General features: G+C 37.9%; 1 protein-coding gene across 1 annotated transcript in view; it reads right to left on the bottom strand.

Moving 5' to 3' along the window:
• LOC128850253 (zinc finger RNA-binding protein-like) overlaps window positions 1-23,553 on the bottom strand; it is a 63,922-nt gene that overhangs the window by 7,194 nt on the left and 33,175 nt on the right. The window contains exons 5-15 of the mRNA XM_054053249.1: window positions 23,129-23,347; window positions 21,467-21,714; window positions 20,291-20,482; window positions 17,917-18,205; window positions 16,149-16,342; window positions 14,233-14,352; window positions 12,119-12,264; window positions 11,558-11,720; window positions 6,608-6,813; window positions 6,228-6,378; window positions 4,656-4,797 (exon numbers count right to left, since the gene is read on the bottom strand). Of these exons, the coding sequence (XP_053909224.1) occupies window positions 4,656-4,797; window positions 6,228-6,378; window positions 6,608-6,813; window positions 11,558-11,720; window positions 12,119-12,264; window positions 14,233-14,352; window positions 16,149-16,342; window positions 17,917-18,205; window positions 20,291-20,482; window positions 21,467-21,714; window positions 23,129-23,347 (2,070 nt within the window). The remainder of the gene's footprint in view (window positions 1-4,655; window positions 4,798-6,227; window positions 6,379-6,607; window positions 6,814-11,557; window positions 11,721-12,118; window positions 12,265-14,232; window positions 14,353-16,148; window positions 16,343-17,916; window positions 18,206-20,290; window positions 20,483-21,466; window positions 21,715-23,128; window positions 23,348-23,553) is intronic.

Here is a 23,553-nt window from a genome sequence, read left to right as displayed (position 1 = left end):
ACATATTCCCTAAAATTAAATACTGAAGGAAGGATGGTTTGACACAGTGCACCAGCAGAGAACATAAGACAGAAGGAATACAAAAATCCACTTTAACCAAGTAGAAACATTCAAACTTAGTTTCATGTAAATTTTAATAGTCACGTGTTATTTGAGACCTACTCTTTAAAAGAAAAACTAAGAACATAAAAACTATATCTTAAAAGCATTAGATGTTTAGTAATGATATTATTTTTATCATACCTTAAACTTAAAATGGAAATGATTTTGCTTTAAATGAAATGACTAAAGGAATGTGAAATGCTCTTTAGTATTACAGAGTTCCATTATTTTCTAATATCCTCTCTCTTACTCATATAAATGAATTCCTCAGCCCATGATATACGTGCTCCAATATAATTTAGGACACAAGGAAGGATCTGAAAAGGGACTGTTTTACTTAAGATTCAGCAGGAAAAAGAAAAGCAAGGAATATTTTAAAAAACAAAACAGAATGCCTGAAAGATAAAGAAAACATGGTAGATCTTATATATTTAAACATTCGGAAAAAGATTAATTAAATTACCAAGCTGATTGTTTTGTTACCAAAAAGGATAAGACCACAAGGCCCTTTTGGAAGTAGTTTAATCAATGAAACTGGAACCACTGAACAATATGAAATACTATCTTCGTGTTACTTAAAAATTGTAGGGATTATAATGCAATGATCAGCTTTAAAAGCTCTTTGTTTTACTAATTATGAAAATGGCTATTCTGACTAGTGACAAAGTATATTGGTAGCGTAACTGGTGAGACATCAGATAAGACGAAAGAAAAAACCCTCACTCAATGGCACTCATTTCGCAGGAGCTGGCTGTATGGAACAATAAAGTTTACTCCAGCAATATATAAATTTAGGTAAATCTGAGAATAAATTTTATAGAGAGAGAGTCTCGTGAAAGATGCCAGCAAGGAGAAGCTTCTAAGGATGCTGCAGAGAGACAGCTTTGAAACCACCTATTTATACACAAATGTAAAATAAATAGTAGGATATTTTACTATACAGAAAACTGAAAAGCCATGTATGAACACAGTGCTACAACTGTGCAGTACAGTAATTAAATTTAATCTGAACTACTACATTCAGATTTGGGCATATTTTTATAGGATACTCCCATTGCTCTGCACAGGGCTAAAAGGAGGAGGATTTCAAAATAAGAATGAAGCTGAGAAGAACATAGGTATCTTCTCACACAGATATTCAAACTTAAAGACTATATGTTGAAGTGGACAGAAGAAAAACTGCACTAACAAGGCATTTACAGAGCAAATGAAGACATTTAAAGTGGTTTTTAATTTAAAACAAAACAAAATGTAACATCCAAAAAAAACCACCCCAAACCTATACAAGAGAGGTGCCAGGTAAGATAATGGATGAAATGAGTACAACTTGGATATAAAAGGCAAGGAGTACATTTAGAAAAAACCCACAGCAGGAAAAAAGAGGCAAAATAAGGTTGAGAAATTAAAAATAAAAATATGGATCTGTTTGGTCTGGTAGCCTAATGAGCCAATTATTTATGTTCTTCTAAAACTGATATGCAAATAGGTGACACTGCAAACTTTTATCACAATCATTCACTGCATAATTTGAAACTCCAACTATTTCTAGCTCCAAAACCCTTCAATTTGGAAGATAATTTCACTAAAAATAATTACAGTGTAAGTGCACAGAAAAGAAACTTAGTGCTGGAAATGTTGATCTAAAATGTGCTATTAATCCTATGAATACCCTTGAAAATTTAAAAAGACTATAAATTAGAAGTTGCAAGGCACCTATTGCACTGAGAATACATTTACTGAAAAAATGCATCAAGGAAACTTTTGTAATACTTAAACTGTGGATTTTTGCATCTTTCTCACATTTCAGGATTAACCCCTTAAAGACTATTTAACTAAATTCAGATGTCTAACCTACCACCCTATTAAGCTAAGACAAAAAAATGAATTAATTTACAAAAAACAAGCACAAATTATTACTCTATATAACAATTTATTACTAGCCTAAATATAAGGGGTTAATCTTCAGTTAGACATGCTGTGTCCACACTACCTCTTCATTAAAAGTTAACAGGTATATCAATTTTGGTAAGTTTTATTACAGGAAATACATTTTACCCAGTCAACTATTTCAAGACTAGTGTGAACACTGCTTAATTTTAGGAGAGAGACAAAGACAAAAAGAAAAAAAAAAAAACACAAAGTAACAGAAGATGCTAGGACTATGCATCCAAACCCCCTCCTTTGTAAAGCATGGCAGGTGTGACACTGAGCTTTAGAAAACCTTGGTCAAAAATCCTTCCGATCTCTTGGCAGCAACCCCTGACAGGAATCAAGTCTCTCTGCTAGAAGGCTTTGGACCGGGGCTGTTAGATAAGGATTAAAAAAAAGACATGTGTGCACACATATATGTGTTTACAAGTATTTACATTTTGTTTGCTGAAGGAAAGATACCACAGCAGGGGTTAGAGTACAGTAGCTATGCGGTTAACAATTTTATTTCACACTGTATTTTTTTAAGCCTTTTATCATGTTATGGGATTATTACACATCAAACATGATTCTATTCCATGTGAAATTCTCGGTTTCATCTTTACTCAAACTAGTTCTTCTGGTAAAGCCTTCCTTACCACCTGAACTAGCTTCCCAAGCAGGGTAAAAAAAAAATATTAAAACTTTAAACCATTTTAAGACACAGAGCATGAGAAGCTGCAGTAAGAAAAACCACAAACACTTACTCTGCAGCAAATAAGCAGCAGTCTTCATTATAAGGCTTTCTTTGCTGCAATAATTTGCAATTCAGTCTTCTATTTGCTCTAGAGTTTCAAAAAGGAACTTTTCTGCATATCAATTTCATACTTCACAGTGTCTTGAAGAAAAATCTAACTTGATTTTGCTTGCCTAGAGGCAGTACTGCATTCAGCAGAGAATAAATTCACAATGATCATTTTAACTCAAGTGTGGGTCAGACAAAAATACAGATTTGTTTCCTTTATGTGGCATAAATTAAGGGACTGATCATAGTAATTTGAAATTTATTTACTTTTTAGTCTACATCATAGATTTTTAGGCCTGAAAATTGAAATTGAGTATTGTGGCAGGAATCAATATTGCACTTTTGCCCAGTACATTAAGAAATAAACACGATGTTTAAGGTTAACTTCATGTAACAGTTAACATAATTTTATAATCGGATCTTTTAGGTTAAAGTATTCTTTATGAACTTAAATAATATTTGAAGTCTGATTCAGCACAGACAAACCAAGAGTCATGTTACACTTAAGACTGTCAAAACCCAAATAAAATTGGTTGAGTATGACAATACATGTAGAAAGCCTTTATAGCTAGGAATAATATGCACAGCTTAAAAATAATGTACAAAGTATTCTTAAAGACTCTTAAGTTATCCAAGCTAGAGTATGCATCTTGAAATTTTTCTTTCTGATTATGTAGGATGACTTTGTTAACACAGCTTGCTTACAATGCACTAGTCATAGCTACGGAACATTTACTAATGCAATATAAAAACCTCAAGTATTTTAGAGGACATGTAATGATGAGATGAAATAAAAAAGCCTCTGTGTCATACATATATACACAAGCACATGTATACGTATACACATACAATTTTTTCAACCTGCATATGAGAGGTTTTAAGAGAAAAAAAAATCCATGATGAGATCAGATTTCCTATTGGTAGGTTCATTGTCAAATACCAAAACTCAGTTTGTGGTGATCTCTTTTGACTACGAAAATACAGGATTAATAGGAAACAAAAGTTAATTTTATCTGACCCATAAACAAAAAGAACCAATGTACTGCAGACAACAATCATGCTTGTTGGATTAAAAGCTTCTGGAGCTTTGAAAGTGTTACAGAACACATCCTGAAGCAACACTGCTGGCACCAGAGAAACTGTGAACTTCAGAAATGTAAATCGATTTACAAACTCCACCTTCTGCTTCAGCTCAAGGAAAAAGTCATTTCTTATTGTACTAGTCTGGGTTTGCTAGTTGGATAGAAGACTGTAATACCAGGAGCCTAAATATACTCTAAAAGTGCTCTAGACTAAAAAAAGCAACCTCAGAGAGCTGGAAAAAAAATTGCATTGTCTTTTAAAGTTAGAAGCATTGTTACCATACATACTAATACCATGTATTATAAAAGTGCATTTTAAGTGGCACTGCTATTTGGAATGTGTAAGTGATGGAACACTGATGTAGTTTAAACACAAAAAGCTGTGATTTTTCTAAAATCATACAATCTTTCTCTTAGGGCAAGATTGCTCTAGAAAGCCAGTTTATAGACATTTGCTATAAAATACTTAGTTTTCCACATAATTTTATAAGAGGGGAAAAAAAAAGAGTCGTTTGTACCTTTTCCAGAAAGCTGAGGTTGGACATAAACTTAAAATTTACAAAGATTAAATAAATGTATCATATAAGCATTTATTTTAATCAACTGTTCCCTATCAAGATTGTTGAAAAACAAGGTTTTGATCAAATAAATTAGTTGTGCCAGCATGTTGCCTTCTAGGACCTTAATGCTATCTTAAGCAGAATAGATAAACATAAACACAGGTGAGAAAGAAGTAGCATTTTTAATAACTTCCCAACCTCCATCCCTCATGTTCTCCTCCCGAATGACTGGAGATGTCAGTGTGATAGTAACTTGCATTTTGGGTTCCACACATGAATTTAAAATTATTGCTGCTTCTGGGACTGCACACTTGATATCATATTTCTCAGGGCTTATTACCTAAATATTGAGAAACAGAAATTTCTATTAGCATGTGGCCAAGAAAAGCATGGGGAAGAAAAGGGATTTCAACATAGTCTTTTTAATAGAAAGACGGAAACACAATATAATTATATGAAGCAGATACCTCTGTATTCAAAGAAACAGTATACACAATTAATATTATATATGTATAGACTTGCATACTGTTTCCAAATCACTAATGAAAATACACAGTATTCACCAATCATGCAAAAGAAAAAACCTGCCCATAAAGGAAATTCATATACTAAGTAAATTACATAACAAGAATCTTGACAGTGTTTGAGATAAAGAAAAGCCTCAGTGCCACTTAAAATGCCAGTTGGATGTTTCTCCTTAAAACACAGGAGCCTTTAAAAAGCACAATGATGCAGTGGCTCTTCTTCAAGCTTATAGTTACAGGATGGGTACCGCTAGGCACATTCTATACTTGGCTGTCTCATGAAAGCAAAGGACAAGATAAACACCAGGGAAAAAATATGTAAGAGTAACAAAGTGGTTATTCAGAATTGCTTCTTGCAACTAGATTTAATAATTCTAAATACCCCCAAAAGGAAGCTGTAGGCACCTCTATCACCTTCTTCCACAAACTAGAGGGACAAGTGACTTCTCCACAAAGCCAGACCAAGATGTGCAGTTTTTAAATTTTCTTCTGTTCTATCAAACAGGAGCAAACCCAAGATTATTTTCTAATTAACCTGATCCTGCTAATACTTCTACCATGCCACTGACTCTACTGAGCATTTTACCAGACTGCACTGAAATATTAATGCTGTGAACAAGCATTCTATAATGATGCCAGACAGGCTTTGTTCAGTAGAGAGCACTGGAGCTAAGGATATTTCTGTACTTTCATTTCTTGTAGAAATAGAGCAAATGGTTTATATGAATTCTGTTGAATGGTCTAAGACTGCATGTATTTTTGGTGTGTTTTGTTTTTAAAGTGCTAATTTAAAAAAAAAAAACAAACATAAAACTGAGTTAACTAACTGTGCTACAAAGCACTGACACATACAAATTGGAAACAAGACATAAGTACAAACTAGCATTAATGGAGATCTCTAACATTCAGGCAGCACAAGCTTCCTCTAACACTGCACAAATTACCTCTATCACTGCTGGTAACTGTCTTCTGTTCATTTCTATTTCCCAGTTAAATGAAATCTATTAAATGATGATTGATACTATATGACTAGCATAAACACCTAGACACTTGTATGGACACTATACAGAAAGCAAAATATGCAGCATAATCTCTGAATTCAGACAGAAACACTCAGAAAATGAAAAGAAACTGAACTTGAGCTATGAAATGCAGTACAGTCAGACCTGCAGACACTTGACTTGAGGACAAGATTTTTACAGTATCTTTACAAAAATTCACATCCAAAAATCTAAATTCTACTTACTGCAAGTTGTTTGGGAAGACTGTCAGCAATACGACTGAGTAACATCTTTGAAGGCTTCTCAGCACATAACAAAACAAGATTAACGTTTCGGTCTCCACGGAGTAGCAAACCTTTAGCCAAAACGCCTACCCGTAAAACTCCTTTCAAAGCTCTGTGAATTATAGTTAAAAGTTGCATTTAAAATAATATAAAACCCATAAAACTAATCCCAAAGATAGAAAAGTGAAATAAATTATTCCATATACTCTTGAGAACATATGCTGTATGAAAACCCAAAGAGAACAGAATTCCTGGAAGCAGTGATAACAGTGCAAGGAAAAACATAAAATAACTTTGGAAACAAGTGAAAAAATTCTTAAAAAATAATTAAAAAAAAATACCTGTCTTTACTACCATCTTTTTTGTCATCTCCCTCTTTGCTCTTGCTTCTTTCATGGTCAGTCATATTGTCAGAAACAAGTTTCAAAGCACGTTCAGTAATAGAAACAATTTTTTGGACTGCTTGAAGTTCCTCTTCTGTTGGATATATAGCTGCATGTTTGGTCATCACATAGCGGTCATCAGAGGAGTCAGGGCGGCGTAGAGGCTGTGGGAATATAAGGGAAGACTGGCAAGAAGGAATTTTAAAACACGCTTGAGTGACCTTGCAGCTGGGATGTAGAAAAACACATAAGCCATGCTAATCGTTGTCTAGTCTTGGGTGCTTGACAAGCAGAACCCATTGTCTCTAGCTAACATAGGCCTGTGAAATTCAGAGCCATGCAACGTGCTTGAGATTCCAGCCCTGCTGTGAGAAAGATCAAAGACTCTCCTCTCCTCTGATAAATACAGAAAAAGCAGCGGTTTGCTCTCAATATTTCTAGCAAAGCCGGAGCTCCTCAGTGCCTGCGTTCCTGGTTGTGTTTCCTGTGCTGGGTGCTGTTTCCGAGTTGCCCCAGATCATGAGGTAAAACAGGAATAAATTTACTCTTTTCATTTTATCTGTGGCTTTGTGGTTGCTCCTGCGCTCTGCCTGCATTCAGCTCACACAGAGGATAAACAGACAAAAAAGCATATTTCTGAACTTTGGGTATGCTTCCAAGTTCACAGATGATATGTGACCAAAAACCAAACACGTGGCTAAACAAAAGAACATTCAAACCTCAGATAACTGAAAATGTAACAAAACATGAACTGAAGTGTCCTTAACAACTTGCACTAGTCACAATCAATCATGTCTGAAAAAACATTAAATGTATCAAAAATAAACAAATTATGAAATCCCAGGATCAAAAGTATCTCTCCAATAAATATCTATTGTCTTTCTGTTAACTGGGAAATACTTGCATACTGCTGCAAAATAAAGTATCCATGATTGCTTTCATAAAATCACAGAAGAATTCAAATAGAAAGGGACTTCAGGAGGTCCTCTAGTCCAACTTCCCATGCAAACCACAGTCAGCTGTAAGACCATATCATATCACCATATTCACCAATAACTGCTCTCCTCGCCCCTCCTGGATCATGGGACAGCAAGATGGTGACCAGGGGGGTAGACCCCCTCCTACAGTAGAGGAGGATCAGGTTCATGAACACCTGAGGAACCTGAACATATATAAGTCCATGGGACCTGATGAGATGCATCCCAGAGTCCTGAGGGAATTGGCCGATGTGGTGGCCAAGCCATTCTCCATGATATCTGAAAAGTCATGGCAGTCAGGAGAAGTCCCTGGTGACTGGAAGAAGGGCAACATTGTGCCCATTTTGAAAAAGGATAGAAAAGACGACTCTGAGAACTACCGACTGACATATCCCTCCCCCTCTTGAAGCTGCTGAAGAGGGCTGCTGCTTTGCTGAGTCACAGCATGGAGAGGGGCCAGATGGAGGTCTGGCGCCATTCCACATCAGCGTCCATATCAAAGCCCACCTGTGCAGCAAGGATGAGTCTGGGAGAATGAGCCATTATGTCTCTGCCACTCGTTTGCCTATCAGGATGACTAAACTGGCGCCTGGTCATCCCCTCCCTTATCAGATTTACACCATAGATTTCAGAACAAAGACTCAGAGGTGATCCTCAAACCAGAAATATTAATAAGATTTGTGAAAAGAAATCTACATATGTTGTACTTGGGTGATTTAGACTATGAGGTTTTGTGATGGAAACATCCTTATCCTTGTCCCTGGATTTTCTGGATTCCTACACATTGGTGGGGGTGCACTGACAGGAAGTAACCCACTGTGTCCCTTACCATTGGTGCCACTGGTGAAAGGTAAAGGAGATGGGCCGACTGGTACCCCAGATGTTATCACTCCAGAATGGACTATAAGAGAATGAGAGGAGCAAGCCTTAATCGGAGCTCCCTCTCAGCTGGTCTGAGATCCCCCACTGACGTCAACAATCTACGAACACCGGAGTGTTTGCAGAAACTTCAGTCACAGCAACTTTGAGGAAACATCTAAAGACTTTATGACCGAACTCTGTACAGGTCGTATAGTCCCTCACAAATCCTTATAGGATGCTAATATTGGTTAGACTTAAGCTTATATTCTTCACTTAGAATTGTGACATTATAGGTAATAAACTAAATGTTTAAATACAGTTCTGGATCCTACTCTGTCTCCCTCGGGGTGTGACACCGACCTGTCAGCCTCACCTCTGTGCCTGGGAATATCATGGAACAGATCCTCCTAGAAGCAATGCTAAAGCAGATGGAGGAGAGGGAGGTGATTAATGGCAGCCAGCATGGCTTCACCATGCACGTCCTGTATGACCAACTTGGTGGCTTTCTATGATGGGGTAACCGCAGCAGTGGACACGGGTAAACCGATGGATGTGATCTATCTGGACTTTTGTAAAGCCTTTGACACGGTCCCCCACAACATCCTTCTCTCTAAGTTGGAGAGATATGGATTTGATGGGTGGACGTTTAGGTGGATAAGAAACTGGTTGGATGGTCATATTCAAAGAGTAGTGGTCAATGGCTCAAAGTCCAGATGGAGATCCGTGATGAGTGGTGTCCCTCGGGGGTCCATTCTGGGACCAGTGCTGTTCAATATCTTTATCAATGATATTGACAGCAAGATTGAGTGCACCCTCAGCAAGTTTGCACATGACACCAAGCTGAGTGGTGTAGTTGCCACACCAGAAGGACGGGATGTCATCCAGAGGGACCTGGACAGGCTGGAGAAGTGGGCCTCTGAGAACCTCATGAGGTTCAACAAGGCCAAGTGCAAGGTCCTGCACCTGGGTGGGGGAAATCCCCATTTTCAGTACACGATGGGGGATGATGTGCTTGAGAGCAGCCCTGCAGAGGACTTGGGGGTGCTGGTCAATGAGAAGCTTGACATGATCCAGCAATGTGCACTCGCAGCCCAGAAGGCCAACCATATCCTGGGCTGCATCAAAAGAAGCGTGGCCAGCAGGGCGAGGGAAGGGATTCTCTCTTGTGAGACCTCATCTGGAATACTGTGTCCAGTTCTGGAATCCTCAACACAAGAAGGTGATGGAACTGTTGGAACAGGTCCAGAGGAGGGCTACAAAGACAATCAGAGTGCTGGAGCACTTTCCCTCCGAGGACAGGCTGAGAGAGTTGGGCTTGTTCAGGCTGGAGAAGAGAAGGCTCAGAGGAGATCTTATAGCGACCTTCCAGTACCTGAAGGGGGCCTACAGGAAAGCTGGAGAGAGGCTATTCATAAAGGCTTGTGGGGATAGGACCAGAGGGAACAGGTATAAACTGGAGAGGGGCAGATTAAGACTAGAAATTAGGAAGAATTTCTTCACTACGAGAGTGGTGAGACACTGGAACAGGTTGCCCAGGGAAGTTGTGGCTGCCCCATCCCTGGAGGTGTTCAAGGCCAGGTTGGATGGGACCTTGGGCAGCCTGATCTAGTGGGACGTCTTTGCCCGTGGCAGGGGGGTTGGAACTAGATGATCTTTAAGGTCCCTTCCAACCTTAATTGTTCTATGATTCTATGATTCTATGTTGCTCAGGGCTTTATTCAGCCAATTCCTGAAAACCATCAAAGATGGAAATATACAACATCTGTGTGAAAAAAAATATTTTCTGTATTCAGTCTGAACCTCTTTTGTCTCAACTTAAGCTGGTTCGCTTCACTGTCTTTATAATGCACAGGTATTAGAAAGCTATTATGTCCCACTGAAGTTATATCTTCTCCAGGCTGAACAAGCCCAGATCCCTCAAGTCTCTCTTCACAGGGCATGCACTCCAGACCCCTGACCAAACTGGTAGCCCCACACTGAACCTGTTATGGTTTATCAGTATCTTTCTTGTACTGGAAAGCCCAAAACTGAATGCAATATTGTACTTTAGGTCTAATGAATGCTGATCACTTCCCTTTATCTACTGATTATGCTTCTGTTAATATCACCCAGGATGCTGTTGGCCTTCCTTGCTGCCAGGGCACTCAAGTTGGTTCACATTCAGCTTGCTTTCTGCCAAGAACCCCAGGTCCCTTTCAGCTGGGCTGCCACCCAGCCTGTCACTCCCCAGTCCCTCGGTGCAAGGGGTTATAACTTCCCTAGTGCAGCATTAGGCATTTGTCCTTGCAGAATACCATAAAGTTCCTGTTGGTCCATTTCTCCAGTCTGCCTAGGTCCCTCTGGATGGCAGCCCAACTGTTCTCCCCACCCCAAACCGACTCAAGTTTTGTGTCAGCTGAAAAGCTGATGAGTGTGTGCTCAATCCATCAACTTTCAGATCACTGATAAGGTGCTAATGAGACAAACTCCAGGATAAACCCATGTGGTACTGCACTTGTTATGGACCTCCAGGTAGAGTACAACCCACCATTAACCATTATCCTCTGGGACTGACAATCCAATCCCCTTTTATGCATACATTTCTTCACAGCTAAATAAATAAAATATAATGCAATTAAATAAAAAGTAGTAAACAAACCCAGAGAGACTTGTATTTCAGAAGTGTCATACTTTCATCAGATAAGCAGACTTATTTTGGAAGATAGGTCCATCTACGCAGTTTCATCAGTATATAATTTTTTCTTCACTTTTGCAAATCTTTAAGAAACACTGGAGACAACTCAAGCACCACTGAATCACAGAATCATAGAATGGTTTTGGTTGGAAGGGATCTTAAAGCCCATCCAGTACCAACCCCCCTGCCATGGGCAGAGACACCTCCCACTGGATCAGGGTGCTCCGAGCCTCATCCAACCTGGCCTTGAACACTTCCAGGGATGGGGCAGCCACCACTTCTCTGGGCAACCTGGCCCAGGGCCTCACTACCAGTAAAAAAATTCTTCTTAATACCTTAACTGTGCTTCCTGGTAAGTATGGTTTCTTTTTTTCCCCCTCAAGTTAAGAAACTCACAGTTGGTCCTTGGGGCTGAGGAGGCATTCCTGGTCTAACTCCCAGCAGTCCTAGAGGTCCTGGAGGACCATGAGGATATCCTCCATCTGGTATTCTGCGACGCTCATCCCAGTGATGCTGCTCTTCCTCCATTCTCCTCCAGTACATGTCCTCTTCATATCGCCTGCAGTGTATCAATCAAAGTGTTCTCTTTATATAGCAAGTTAATACTTCCAATCATTCCAAATAAATTCTTAGATGTCCTCACCAACTCATTACTAGTAATCATAAACAAACACCGGTGAACTCCAGGGGGTAACTAAAATGAACGGTTATTTTGAAAGCAGGCCCGAATTTATAGCAAATAATTCTAGTAGGTCTACATTCCTCAAAGGAATTGAACACTAACAAACAAAATCAAATAAAAACCCCAGAGAGGTAATGGCAACTTAATTTATAACAAGACAGTACAGAGTTCCCAAAACAAGTATTCAAAATAAGCAACTACAGAATCAGAGTAAGTTTTAGATAATTTAGCTGCAGCTTTTTCTCATTCATTGATAAAACATTGATAAACATTACCTCATTTCCATCCTCCAGCGTTCTTCCTCTTCTCGCCTTCTCCAGTATTCTTCTTTCTGCATCTGTTTCCTCATCTTCTCTTCTTGAATTTTTCTTGCTCGAATACTGGGCTTTACTTCTACTTGTAAGTCTGGGTTTACTTTTTTCTAGTTCAGAAAAATAATGAATGAAATGTTGATTTGCTTCTTGTCATCTCAAGGTTATGTAATTCTTCTGACATGTTTAACACACACTACTGGTCTATGATAAAATCAGTGGGAGTAAAATGCAGTTAGACAACTGTATGGGAGTCTACAGCTGGTCTGAGGACTCAGAGAAAATGGATACTGACCTTGAACAGATAACCGTATTCCTATAACAAGGCTGGAAAGTCCCAAAGAAGAATCTTGGAAGCGAAACAAGTAACATCTAATTGAAAGTTGGCAAGAAAAATAGTAGATACAGGTAGCACATGGACAGCATTGGTTAAACCTTATTTGGGTATTACTAATAAGTCCATTATTTGATCTTTTTAAGGGAGACATGGCTTTAACAGCACCTCGAACTCTTACAAGTGAAGCACAACAAACTTTGGGCAAAACTGAAAAAGCCATTACTCAGAGAAAAGCCCATAAACAACTTGATGGTCATCCAACATGTTTGTTTTTGTCAGGCATTCGGTCTAATAGCACAATGGATACCTGCACTTTCAGATCTTCTTGTGATATTAGTGGATTTTTTTTATCAACCTAAGAAAACCGTATTTATTCCAATTCAGATAATTGCAGGTATCATCATTAAAGGCAGAAAAAGAATAGTACAAATAACTGGAAATGAGCCATTAACATTTTTGTCTCTATTACAATAGAATATTTAGACTGTTTTTTAGCTAACAGTTTTTCATTACAGATAGTTCTTTGAAGGCTGTGATGATTGTAAACAGAAAAGGGGGAGATATGGGAGAAAGCATGTATGGGTTTGAACTCAATTAGAAAAGACTGTGCCCCTGAATCAGCACGAGCATAAAGGATTCCTTTGTCGTGTGTATACCAACACAGGTGGTTGATGCCTTGATATGCCCACGATATCAGTAGCAAACGCAGAGCAAGCGGCCGCTGTTCTGAAGGTTGCTAATGGCTTAAAAGACCTTGGAATCACTGACAGTGTTTGTGGGGATGTAGGAGCTTGTAGCAAAGAGAAATAAGAAGATAAGGGGTACACCTCTAGCACAGTCATTGCTCTTTATCTCTGTAGTTATGGAAACTTCAGTAATGGAATTTTATTGGGGTAGATGTTAACGTAGCTATTAACGAGGCAGACAGGGATGTTTGTCACGTCATTCGGAAACAATATATAAAAGCATTCAGCTTCTAAAAGAAGGGGTGAAAAGGTTACAAGTAGATGAAGGATCAGATTGGTTGAATAGCTTGTTTAAAGGATGGGGACTGTCAGGATGGTTGTTATCATTGATCAAAACAGGGTTGTTGATTCTGGTTATTGTTGTAATTGTGTTATTAATGTTGCCTCCTCGGGTCAGTTTGTTGAAAAGGGCCTGGCAATGGACTGTCGGGAAAATTTTGCCCTGTTCCTGAAGGGTCCCTCATACAGGGGCATAATCACAAGTTACTGAATACCTTTTTCTGGCATTTTTTTCTCTTCTTTCATCCTTTTCATGATTATGCATGCCCATTTTATCTCCTGTGACCACAGTAGGTTCTTCCTGTATAATCTTATACTAATCAAAACGTACACCATATGTCAGGACAGGTGTCTCTCCATTCATGACTAAAAGTCTACATTGAGCACTACTATTCACACTATTTGAAATTCATGGTAAAGGACAGAAAGCACCTAACGTTGCTTGCATATGTTGTACAATACTTTAGTTTTGCACAGGTTGCCTGAAAACAGTGTTCAGAATGTTTAAAGAAAAACCCCAAACCAAAATGCAGCTTCACAGTCTGCATTACTACTTTAAAGCCTATACTCCCTAAGAAATATATTTCTCTAGCTTTTTTTAATATGCTGTTTAATCAGAGTACCTACTTTTGACTAGTCTTCAAATGTAAGAATGTGTAATCAGTCAGCTGGCATCAGGAGGGTTTTCAGATAGAAGCATTAGCATTTCTACTAACCTTATACTGAAGTCTGTGCCGCCTCCCTTTTAAGTGCATCTCCTTGGCATTAGGATCATTAAAACTGCATTCACAAAGTTTACAGTGAAAGCGGATCACCTTTCCTTCATCATTTCTTACCTGGAGAATAAAGTTATAACATGCTAATTCAGTGATACTGGATAATGTCTACCCATCTCCAAACACACTAAAGAGTTCACGCAGTAAGAGAAAGAAGGCAAAATAGAACTTTCAATTCTGACAGGCATGTTATTGTGTTTGGTAATGAATGAAGTTCTTCCAAGGAGTGCGTTTTTAAACACAAGCCTGAACGTATTGAGTTGAATAATTACAAACCTGCAAATGATGAAAAATTTTCATCAGGCTTCGCCCACATATCTCATGCCACCCACATGAAGAATGCCCCAGTGAGCATGTGAGAAATGGGCACAATGCAGAAATGTAAAGATATGCATGAGCCTTTGCAGGTTCGATACCTTGTCACTCTTATCTACAAGGAGGACCCAGGGAATTACAGGCCAGTCGGCCTCATCTCAGTCAGTGGGAAGATGACAGAGCAGCTAATCCTGGAAGCCTTTTCCAGGCACATTAAAGACAAGAAAATTGTCATCAGTAGTCAGCATGACTTCACCAAGGGGAAGTTGTGCTTGATCAACTTGATAAGCTTCTGCAATGAAATGACTGGCCTGCTAGATGAGGGGAGAGCAGTTGATATTGTCTACCTGGACTTCAGGAAGGCCTTTGACACAGTCTCACATATCCTCATAGACAAGCTGGATGAGTGTACAGTGAGGTGGATTAAAAGCTGGCTGAATGGCAAGGCCCAGAGGGTGCTGATCAGTAGAATGAAATCTAGTTGGAGGCTAGTAACTAGCAGTGTACCCCAGGGGTCAATACTGGGTCCAGTCCTGTTCAACATCTTCATTAACAATCTGGATGATGGGGCAGAGCATACCCTCAACAAGTTTGCTGATGATACAAAACTAGGAGCAGTGGCTGATGCACCAGAGGGTTGCGCTGCCATCCAGAGAGAGAGAGTTCTCAAAGGGCTGGAGAAGTGGCCTGACAGGAACTTTGTGAAGTTCAAAAGGGGGAAGTGCAAAGTCCTGCACCTGGGAAGGAACAATCCCAGGGACCGATATATGCTGGGGGCCACCCAGCTAGAAAGCAGCTCGGCAGAAAAGGACCTGGTGGGTCCTGGTGAACACTGAGTTGAACTTGAGCCAACAGTATGCCCTTGCAGCAAAGAAGGCAAATGGCATCCTGGGCTGCATTAGACAAAGTATTACCAGCAGGTCGAGGGAGCTGGCTATATCCTTCCTCTCTACTCAGCACTGATGAGGCCACACCTAGAGTCCCGTGTCCAGTTCTGGGCTATCCAGTGCAAAGGGACATGGGCATAAGGAGAGAGAGTCCAATGAAAGGCCACAAAGATGATGAAGGAACTGGAGCTTCTCTCCTATGAGGAAAGGCTGAGAGAGCTAGGACTGTTCAGCCTGGAGATGAGAAGGCTCGGGGGAGGATCTTATTAATGTATATAAATACTTGAAGAAAGAGTGCAAAGAGGACAGAGCCAGGCTCTTTTCAGTGGTGCCCAGTGACAGGACCACAGGCAATGGGCACAAACTGAAACACAGGAGGTTCCCTCTGAACATCAAGAAATACTTTTTTTTACTGTGAGGGTGACTGAGCACTGGCACAGGTTGCCCAGGGAACTTGTAGAGTCTCCCTCCTTGGAGATTTTCAGAAGCTGTCTGGACATGGTCCTGGGCTCTAGGTGGCCCTACTTGAGTGGGATTGGACCCCCAGATGATCTCCAGAGGTCCCTTCCAACCTCAACCATTCTGTGGTTGTCTCACGTTGAATAGTTTTTCACTGAAATAGTTAAAAAGTAGTCCACATTTTCATATAAATACCTCCTCCACATAGTCATGGCCCACTGGCTGGACATCGCTTTGCAAGGCAGCAAGAGTCGTAGGAGTCACTGGTTCAGCTGCTGTGTCTGATTTTACTTCCTGTGTTTGTACTGTAGCAGCAGTTGCTGTTTTAACACTTTCAGCTGATTTCATTTCTTCCAGTTTACTTCCTGTTGCCTGAAGCTTATTACCGCCTACAAATCAAAAAAGTTAAATCATTAACTTTCATAAAATGAGACTATGATTACACATGATGTGCAAACTGAAGACTTTATTTGCAAGTATCAATGTTCTGGCCAAAGCATTATCAGTCATTTAAAATTAGTTAAAACTTAAATAATATTTTAAATACAATTAAAGTTTTTATTAGAAGAGGTTTAACAACAAGTTATTTAAACAGCTTTATATTTTAGCAGGAAAACCTTTTGCTTTATGTATTTGAAATTTTAATCATTCATTTTCATGCTTTTTCAAAAAAGTCAGGACTGAATGGGAACACGACTCAGCAAATATATTTATATCACCTCTCTTACTTCAAAACCTTATGTTTGTACTAACAAAGGTAGTATCTTCTCAGTATTGCAACTGCAAAAGTCTTTCCTTCAAGAGCAGGATAACTTATTGTTGAACAACTGTTTCCTATCTCTAAATGTCTGTCATGTGTATTTCAGAAGCTTCCACTATATTTTAAAAATAATTTTTAAGAGTTGCTTAATTGGTGTGCTAATCTAGCCTGAAAATAATTTCTGCATTTGCTTGTAAAAAAACCCTGCAAGAAATATATTTTAGAAGTTGTCATTCCCGAGGAAGCTGATAGCTTGGGTAGACACAGAACTGGTTTTAGTTCTGATTGTAACTCTATATCAAAATAGCACTCTTCAAAAAAATTATAAAAAATTAAAAAAAAAAAGTCCTTTGCCTCTAGGAAGAGAGTTTTCAGTGTTCATCACCCTAAATGGAGCTGGGATAGCAGCAGCATTCATGTGTATGTTGGTTGTTAGTACAGAGATGCACTGGAGATCAGCAGTTTTGTATTCCTTCAGCTTATGTGTACATGAACTAAAATCCATTTTTGTTTTTAAATTAAAACAGTCAGTGTGATGAAAAGCAAGGCTTACAGGTAATCTTTTATGTTTTTTCCTATATATACACACCTTTGATGTGGTATATATGTTATATGGAAATAGACTGCTTTTTTCTGAAAGTGTATTACTCTGACAATTGCTACAGATATCTTATTAATTTTCTTAATTCATGACTTACTCCACAAATATCCTAATGTGGAAAATAAAATATCTTGCAATCTTAAGTCACTTGGAGTTATTACCTGGCAAAATAGATAGCATTATATCAAAGTTTTGCATTTTGTCAATATTGTTAATGTGCAATAAATAAAGAAAGCCTTCTACTTTCAGTTTCTTTTTTTACAAAAAAATCCCCTCAGTCTATAAACTGAAATTAGGACCAACTGGACTAAAACCACAATACTCCAACAGCTTCTACATAAGAAATCAAATGCAGGCAGCTGCTTATGAAGGTGGGAGGGAGAAGCCTCCAAGAGGTCAGGTGGAGACAACAGGGCAGAAAACATCATAAACTGTGAAGTGAAACTTTTATATACATCTTTATTTTCACCTACCAGTAATTCTCTTAAACATAAGTTACTCATGCATAAAATTAACTAAATGCATTTGTATTGGCTGCATTAAGATCTTAAAAAAAATAGAATAGGTCAGGTTTCAGAATAAAGACTGACTTCTGTACTTGCCAACAAAGTTTATTTTTGGTGTAGATATTTTCTTTACAGATATATTAGCAGCAGTTGAAGATGTTTTGTTGCTGGATGCCGTGTTAAGTGGTACGTTTGCCGTGGGAGTAAGAATTTTCACTGCAGAGGATGCAACAGAGGAGTTCACAGTACTGCTGCTAGTTGCTGTATTTGAAGCAGAGGCAGTTGGTTTGGAAGCAGATGAGGATGTTGAGGAAGTAGCTTGGGTAACCACATTTGGTTCAGTTGAAGGAATGGGTTTGCCAAGCTTTGTGTGCAGCTTTACTACCTATAAGAATAAGGAGAAATGCATAATATGATCTCCCTGGGATGGGTTTAAAAATGAACTTTAACAGAAGCATCAATATCACTAATAAATAAATAAAGAAATGTAACTAAAAAGTTATTGCTTCTTTACAAAAAGTGATCCTGGGGAAAAAAAACCAAACACATAAAAGTTCTTGTCATCTGTAACAAGGAAAGAGTTAATAGTTATCTCAGATTGCTTATTTCCATGAGAAATTCAGACACTTACTCCAAAAGCTGTGTAGATGAGAACATAAAGCGAATAAACTCACAAGCCAGTAAAATTCAAGAAAACATTTTGCTCAAACTGTTTCAATGCCACTGTTTTGTTGCCTGGTTGATTTTTATTCTCCCTCCAAAAACTGTAGTACATTGAACTATTGTTGTTCCAAATAATATTTGTAAATAAAAGTTATTTAATTCCCATTCAACAACACTGTCTCTTTTGATCACTACATTTTAAGAGTATTTATATTGAAAGACTTTCCAGGTTACCTAGTGAAACTGAAGATATTCCTTAGAGAAAAGTTTTCTTTTCTTTTTTTTTTTTAAAGCACATCTGCAGAGGAGGATGCAAGAGGCATATTCAGAGCTATTTAGTATCTCATAGAAAGTGAGTAGGTACACACTTATTCTTAGAAGTAATAAGCACAGGCCTTTTCACAATATGCTTGAGGTAGACTACTTATTTTTGGTGACAGCTGACCATCATCAGCACCTACTCCAAAACATGAAAAATGAAAACTAAAGACTGAGTTTGAAAGTAGCAGTAAAAAAAAAATTAGAGATCTGCTAGATATGCCTTTAATGCAAACACATATACACAATCATGATATGCACACAACTGTATACATACACTTTTTCATTCTTATTTTTTAACCATGTTCCCTATCAGAATACAGACATATTAATGTCACATAATTCTATAAATTTAAGTTCAAGCAACTCTTCAAAATTACTAAGGCTCTTCAGTGTACCAAAGAATTAAGAGTCCTTTGAGATTTTATTTTCACACTGATGACAACTTAAATTAGCATTAGTTAGTGACTATCTATGAGGAAGAGAAAGCGACATCCGAATATATAAAGATAATGTATACCATACTCCATATACCTATGGAGTTACTGGGCACAACCCAAAAATTTAATGGCTCAACTTATTAATGAAAGAAAGTCTACCTAAATTATAATTTTTGTTCTTCTACTAACAAAAAAAAAATACTGAGAAAATTGTTTTAAATTTGCCATGAGTTTTATTTATTTTAATAATGTTACTGATGCCACTTTGTACAGTGTTGAGATACAGTATTAATATTCAGTTTTTATAGCTCTTTGTATCTGCTACTGACATTAATTTTCCAGAGGAAAATTGTAATATCTAAACACAGATTCTATGCTGATATTCCATTTACTATTGTATGGCCAAATTTAAAACAGAAGTCACAAGGGGTTCACAGTGCAGCCCACAGTCTTTATTCCACAATTCCCACTTAACTGCATCCAGACAGAAGGGAAAGCATGCTTACCAAAACTCTTACCAAAACATACTCATTATAAAGTCTACTACAGGATATTGTTCCTTGCTCCCATATGCCAATTTTCTTTGCAAGAAATACCAAAAAGTGATGCCTAATAGTCCCATCCCTTGGCACTGACTCAGCTTACAGTGTTTCAAAGCACACTTGACAGAACCAGACAAATAAGAAAAATGACAACAAAAGTCTGGAAGAGTTAGGGGGCACAAGCATGCCACTGCATAACCTCATTTATGCTTTTCCCCACCTTACTCTACACCTTCTTCCTATGATTTATGCACTTTCCCCAATACATCCTCCTCTCATTGATGTCGTGGCAATATTTTTCTCCCTTTCTCCCAACAAGGCCCTTCTAATAGTGAGCTTAAAGATAAGTTTGAAACAAAAAGTAGAACTAAACAGTAGAACTAAACTTATTTAAACAAAATAATTCTAACTATATTGTTTCTGTGTATTTTCTCCTCCCTGAGGAAAAAAATGATGGGAAGAAATATACAGCTGACTTGTATAATAAGGACAAGAGAAAGTTCTTACTTTCTGATGCTTGGCTCCACGGATATGGGCAGCATAAGCATCTGCTCCTGTACAAGACACATCACAAAGCTCACAGCGCAACTGATTCTGAGTTCCACGAGCAGAAGTGCTGCTGTTATTTGTGTTCTGGGAAGCTTTTAATGCTGCTTCTTTCTTTTTGTGTTTCTGGCCTTCCAAGTGTTCTTTATAAGTCTATTTAAATAAACAACACACACACAATAAACTGTCTTGTACTGCTTGTTCATCATTCATATGAATACATGTAATATAAAACAGCGTAAAACACATGCTTTGTATGAGAAATACTTCCTACACTGAACATTTCTTCCATATGATATGCTCTAAGGTATAAACAGGGCACTTCTGAGACCAAGAAGTTTTCTTCTCCACCAGGGTTCCACTTTTAGGTAATACAATATGGTGTTTTCTCCTCTACCCTCTCACTTCTTCTATCAAGTACTGGTCAACAGAAATCATTGAAAGCTTGATAAGATCAGAAAATTGCATATCAGTTACAGTTTCCTGCATTGCATTTAATTATTTTTTATTTTGAATTTTCCTCAAACTGCAAGACCAGTTATTAAATGTATACAGGTAACTAAAAAATAAATTCAAAAGAAGGTAGTGCATAAATAAAGCTATGCTGAAAATGAAATACAGAAGTTGTTATTTGTTCCTATACCAACACTTAAAATCTATAGAGCAAACAGGGTGAGAAATAATGACAAATTTACCTAAAGAGTAAGAACTGTTTTGCCAAACACATACACAAACTGCATGAATTGATATCTAATTTGTGTGCACTTGTACCCACTGTGAAACTAAATTGGGATGCTGGAGTACAATGAAGAATAAATTTTCAGGCTTACCATTCACTAAGTTTTGGAAAAGTCATTTTCTAAGAAGTTTGCTATGCTAAAAAAGCAAATTAAATTCAAAGTTTAGAATACATCTGGAGTCCAAAGCACAGCTGAAACTTCTCTGTACAAGCTAAAGGGATGCATCTTTTTGTCTTCTCATAGGACCTCTTACTATAACAGCACATATTTTCTTTTAATTATTCCTTTAGTAAAAGTATAGAATCAGGTCTTTAACAATTAACAAATATTCTTAAAGTGGTCTTTTTTTTAGTTGAAAAATTTATGACTAAAGCAGAATATTACATAATACAGGTACCTGTGGTCCAGCACAGCTGATCTTACAAACATCACAGTAGTGGATCTGGGGTGGTTTGGGAGGTTGCTTTGGTTTCAGTTGCTTATTTTGGAATGGTGCCTTTTTAGTAAATGTGGTCCCTGTCCAAGCAGCTGTTGCAGCAGCAGCAGCAGCAGCTGCTGCTGCCTGTTTCTGTTGCTGCTGCTGCTGCTGGTAATAAGATGATGCAGCTGAATATACTGCAGCTTCGTAGCCAGAATAAGAGGTACCTCAAAGATCAAAATAAAATAAACATTACATCACTGTACATCACATATCGATTACATAATACACTAATTCCAAGCATGCTGCATAATTTACATAATGGAGGGAGGGGCAGGGTATAAACAATTTATTGAGATGTTGTTAGGCAGTCTGAATTTTTCTTTATGTTTCACAGTACACAAATACATAGCATACCACTTTTATCAGGAATATATTTGATTTTAGACAAATCTTTTCAGACACACAGTTATGTTATATATCAAAGCATTCTTAAAGAATATGTGAAATTTCCTGGTATATCTGGTAAGACCAAGTATGATGTAACAAGAATTTTAATAAAAGATTTATCAAAGGTCACTTGAAGTAAGCAGTCTTCCAGAACCAAATTTACTGTTCAAGTTCCAAAATGAAAAGAAGGACAGATATTATGCAGAGGAAAGGGAAGAAAAAACATGAAGATAAAAGAAAGAATGGCTAGTGCTATTACATTCTATTTCACTGATTTAAATTGCTTTAGTGCATAGAAACTGCTTGCCCGCTAAAACCTCTGCAGCACACCCTGTCTACACACTCCTTGATTTCTAGTATCAAAGTTGAATATATCAAGGAAACTGGGCTTTCATACCTTTGAGCCAGTTTTCCCATAAACTTTCTATATCTATTGGTTTAACTATTTTAATTCTCTGATCAGGCTCTGATTCAAGGAAGACTTAAAATATCTTTTTAAACATAAAAAACAAACCAAAACAAAAAGTTCAAGGTAGCTATAATATGCCAGATGACTACCATCTGGCCATAAAGTTAACATCTTTTCATCTTTAACTACTTTCTGGAGGTGTTCAAGGCCAAGTTGGATGGGGCTTTGAGCAGCCTGGTCCAGTGTGAGGTGTCCCTGCCCATGGCTGGAGATGGAATTGGATGGGCTTTAAAGTCCCTTACAACCTAAAACATTCTATGATTTCTAATGTTTGAAGGAAAGTCTGGTTTTTAGCACCCATTCTCCTCCCATTTTGAGTCAAGACAACACAAACTTAAAAGATATATATTACTGCTCCTTCCTGTCTCTGTAATTGCTGTTTGATGGCGGAATGCTCCCAGTTTCCCTGGGTTATATTTGTGTGGATGTGTTTCCTTATTTTTTTCTATCCCCCATCTTTTCTCTCCAAACCTTACAGTAAGTCATACCATGCACATAGCAATATCAGTGCTTTGTATATTCTCACATGTAACAAAATAGACATATACAAACAAATCTCTTTTAAAGATATGTCAAAATATTTTGCCATTATTATGATTTAACCAGTTGATACTTCTCAGTAGACTATGATGTAATTGAACACAAAAAGCTAAAATTCTGAATATAACAATCTCCCATAACAGTTGCAAAGATCCCAGCAACATAATATGCAAAGTTCTTACCAGAGTAAGTAACCGCTGTAGTACTGTACGTTGCACTTTGAGTATAGGATGGAACAACAGTAGCTGCAGCTGCTACTGGCTGCACAGTAGAGGATACTGGATATATAGAAAATGTAGTTGTTGCTGGACTTGGTGTTGCAGGTTTTATAGCTGTCACTTGTCGTGTTTGCTGGGACTGGGTATACTGAGTTGCCCCTTGGCTATATCCTGCTTTTGGAGCTAATTAGGATAGAAAATAGATGTGTACAAACATTGATATATTTTAGTTGGATGAAATGCAAATCATATTAAGTGATACTTAATGATATGCTGGGGAATAAACACATAACAAGTGGTTTTTGTTTTAATTTGGCTGTTATTTGCTTTTGCTTTGTTTGGGTTTTTTTAGAGTAATGGTTATGTATTGCCTACCATATATCACACAA

This window comes from Cuculus canorus, chromosome W (genome assembly GCF_017976375.1).
Source record: "Cuculus canorus isolate bCucCan1 chromosome W, bCucCan1.pri, whole genome shotgun sequence".
Lineage (NCBI taxonomy): Eukaryota > Metazoa > Chordata > Aves > Cuculiformes > Cuculidae > Cuculus > Cuculus canorus.
The sequence above is the reverse complement of the archived record's forward strand: the minus strand, read 5'-3'. Positions and strand labels throughout refer to the sequence as shown.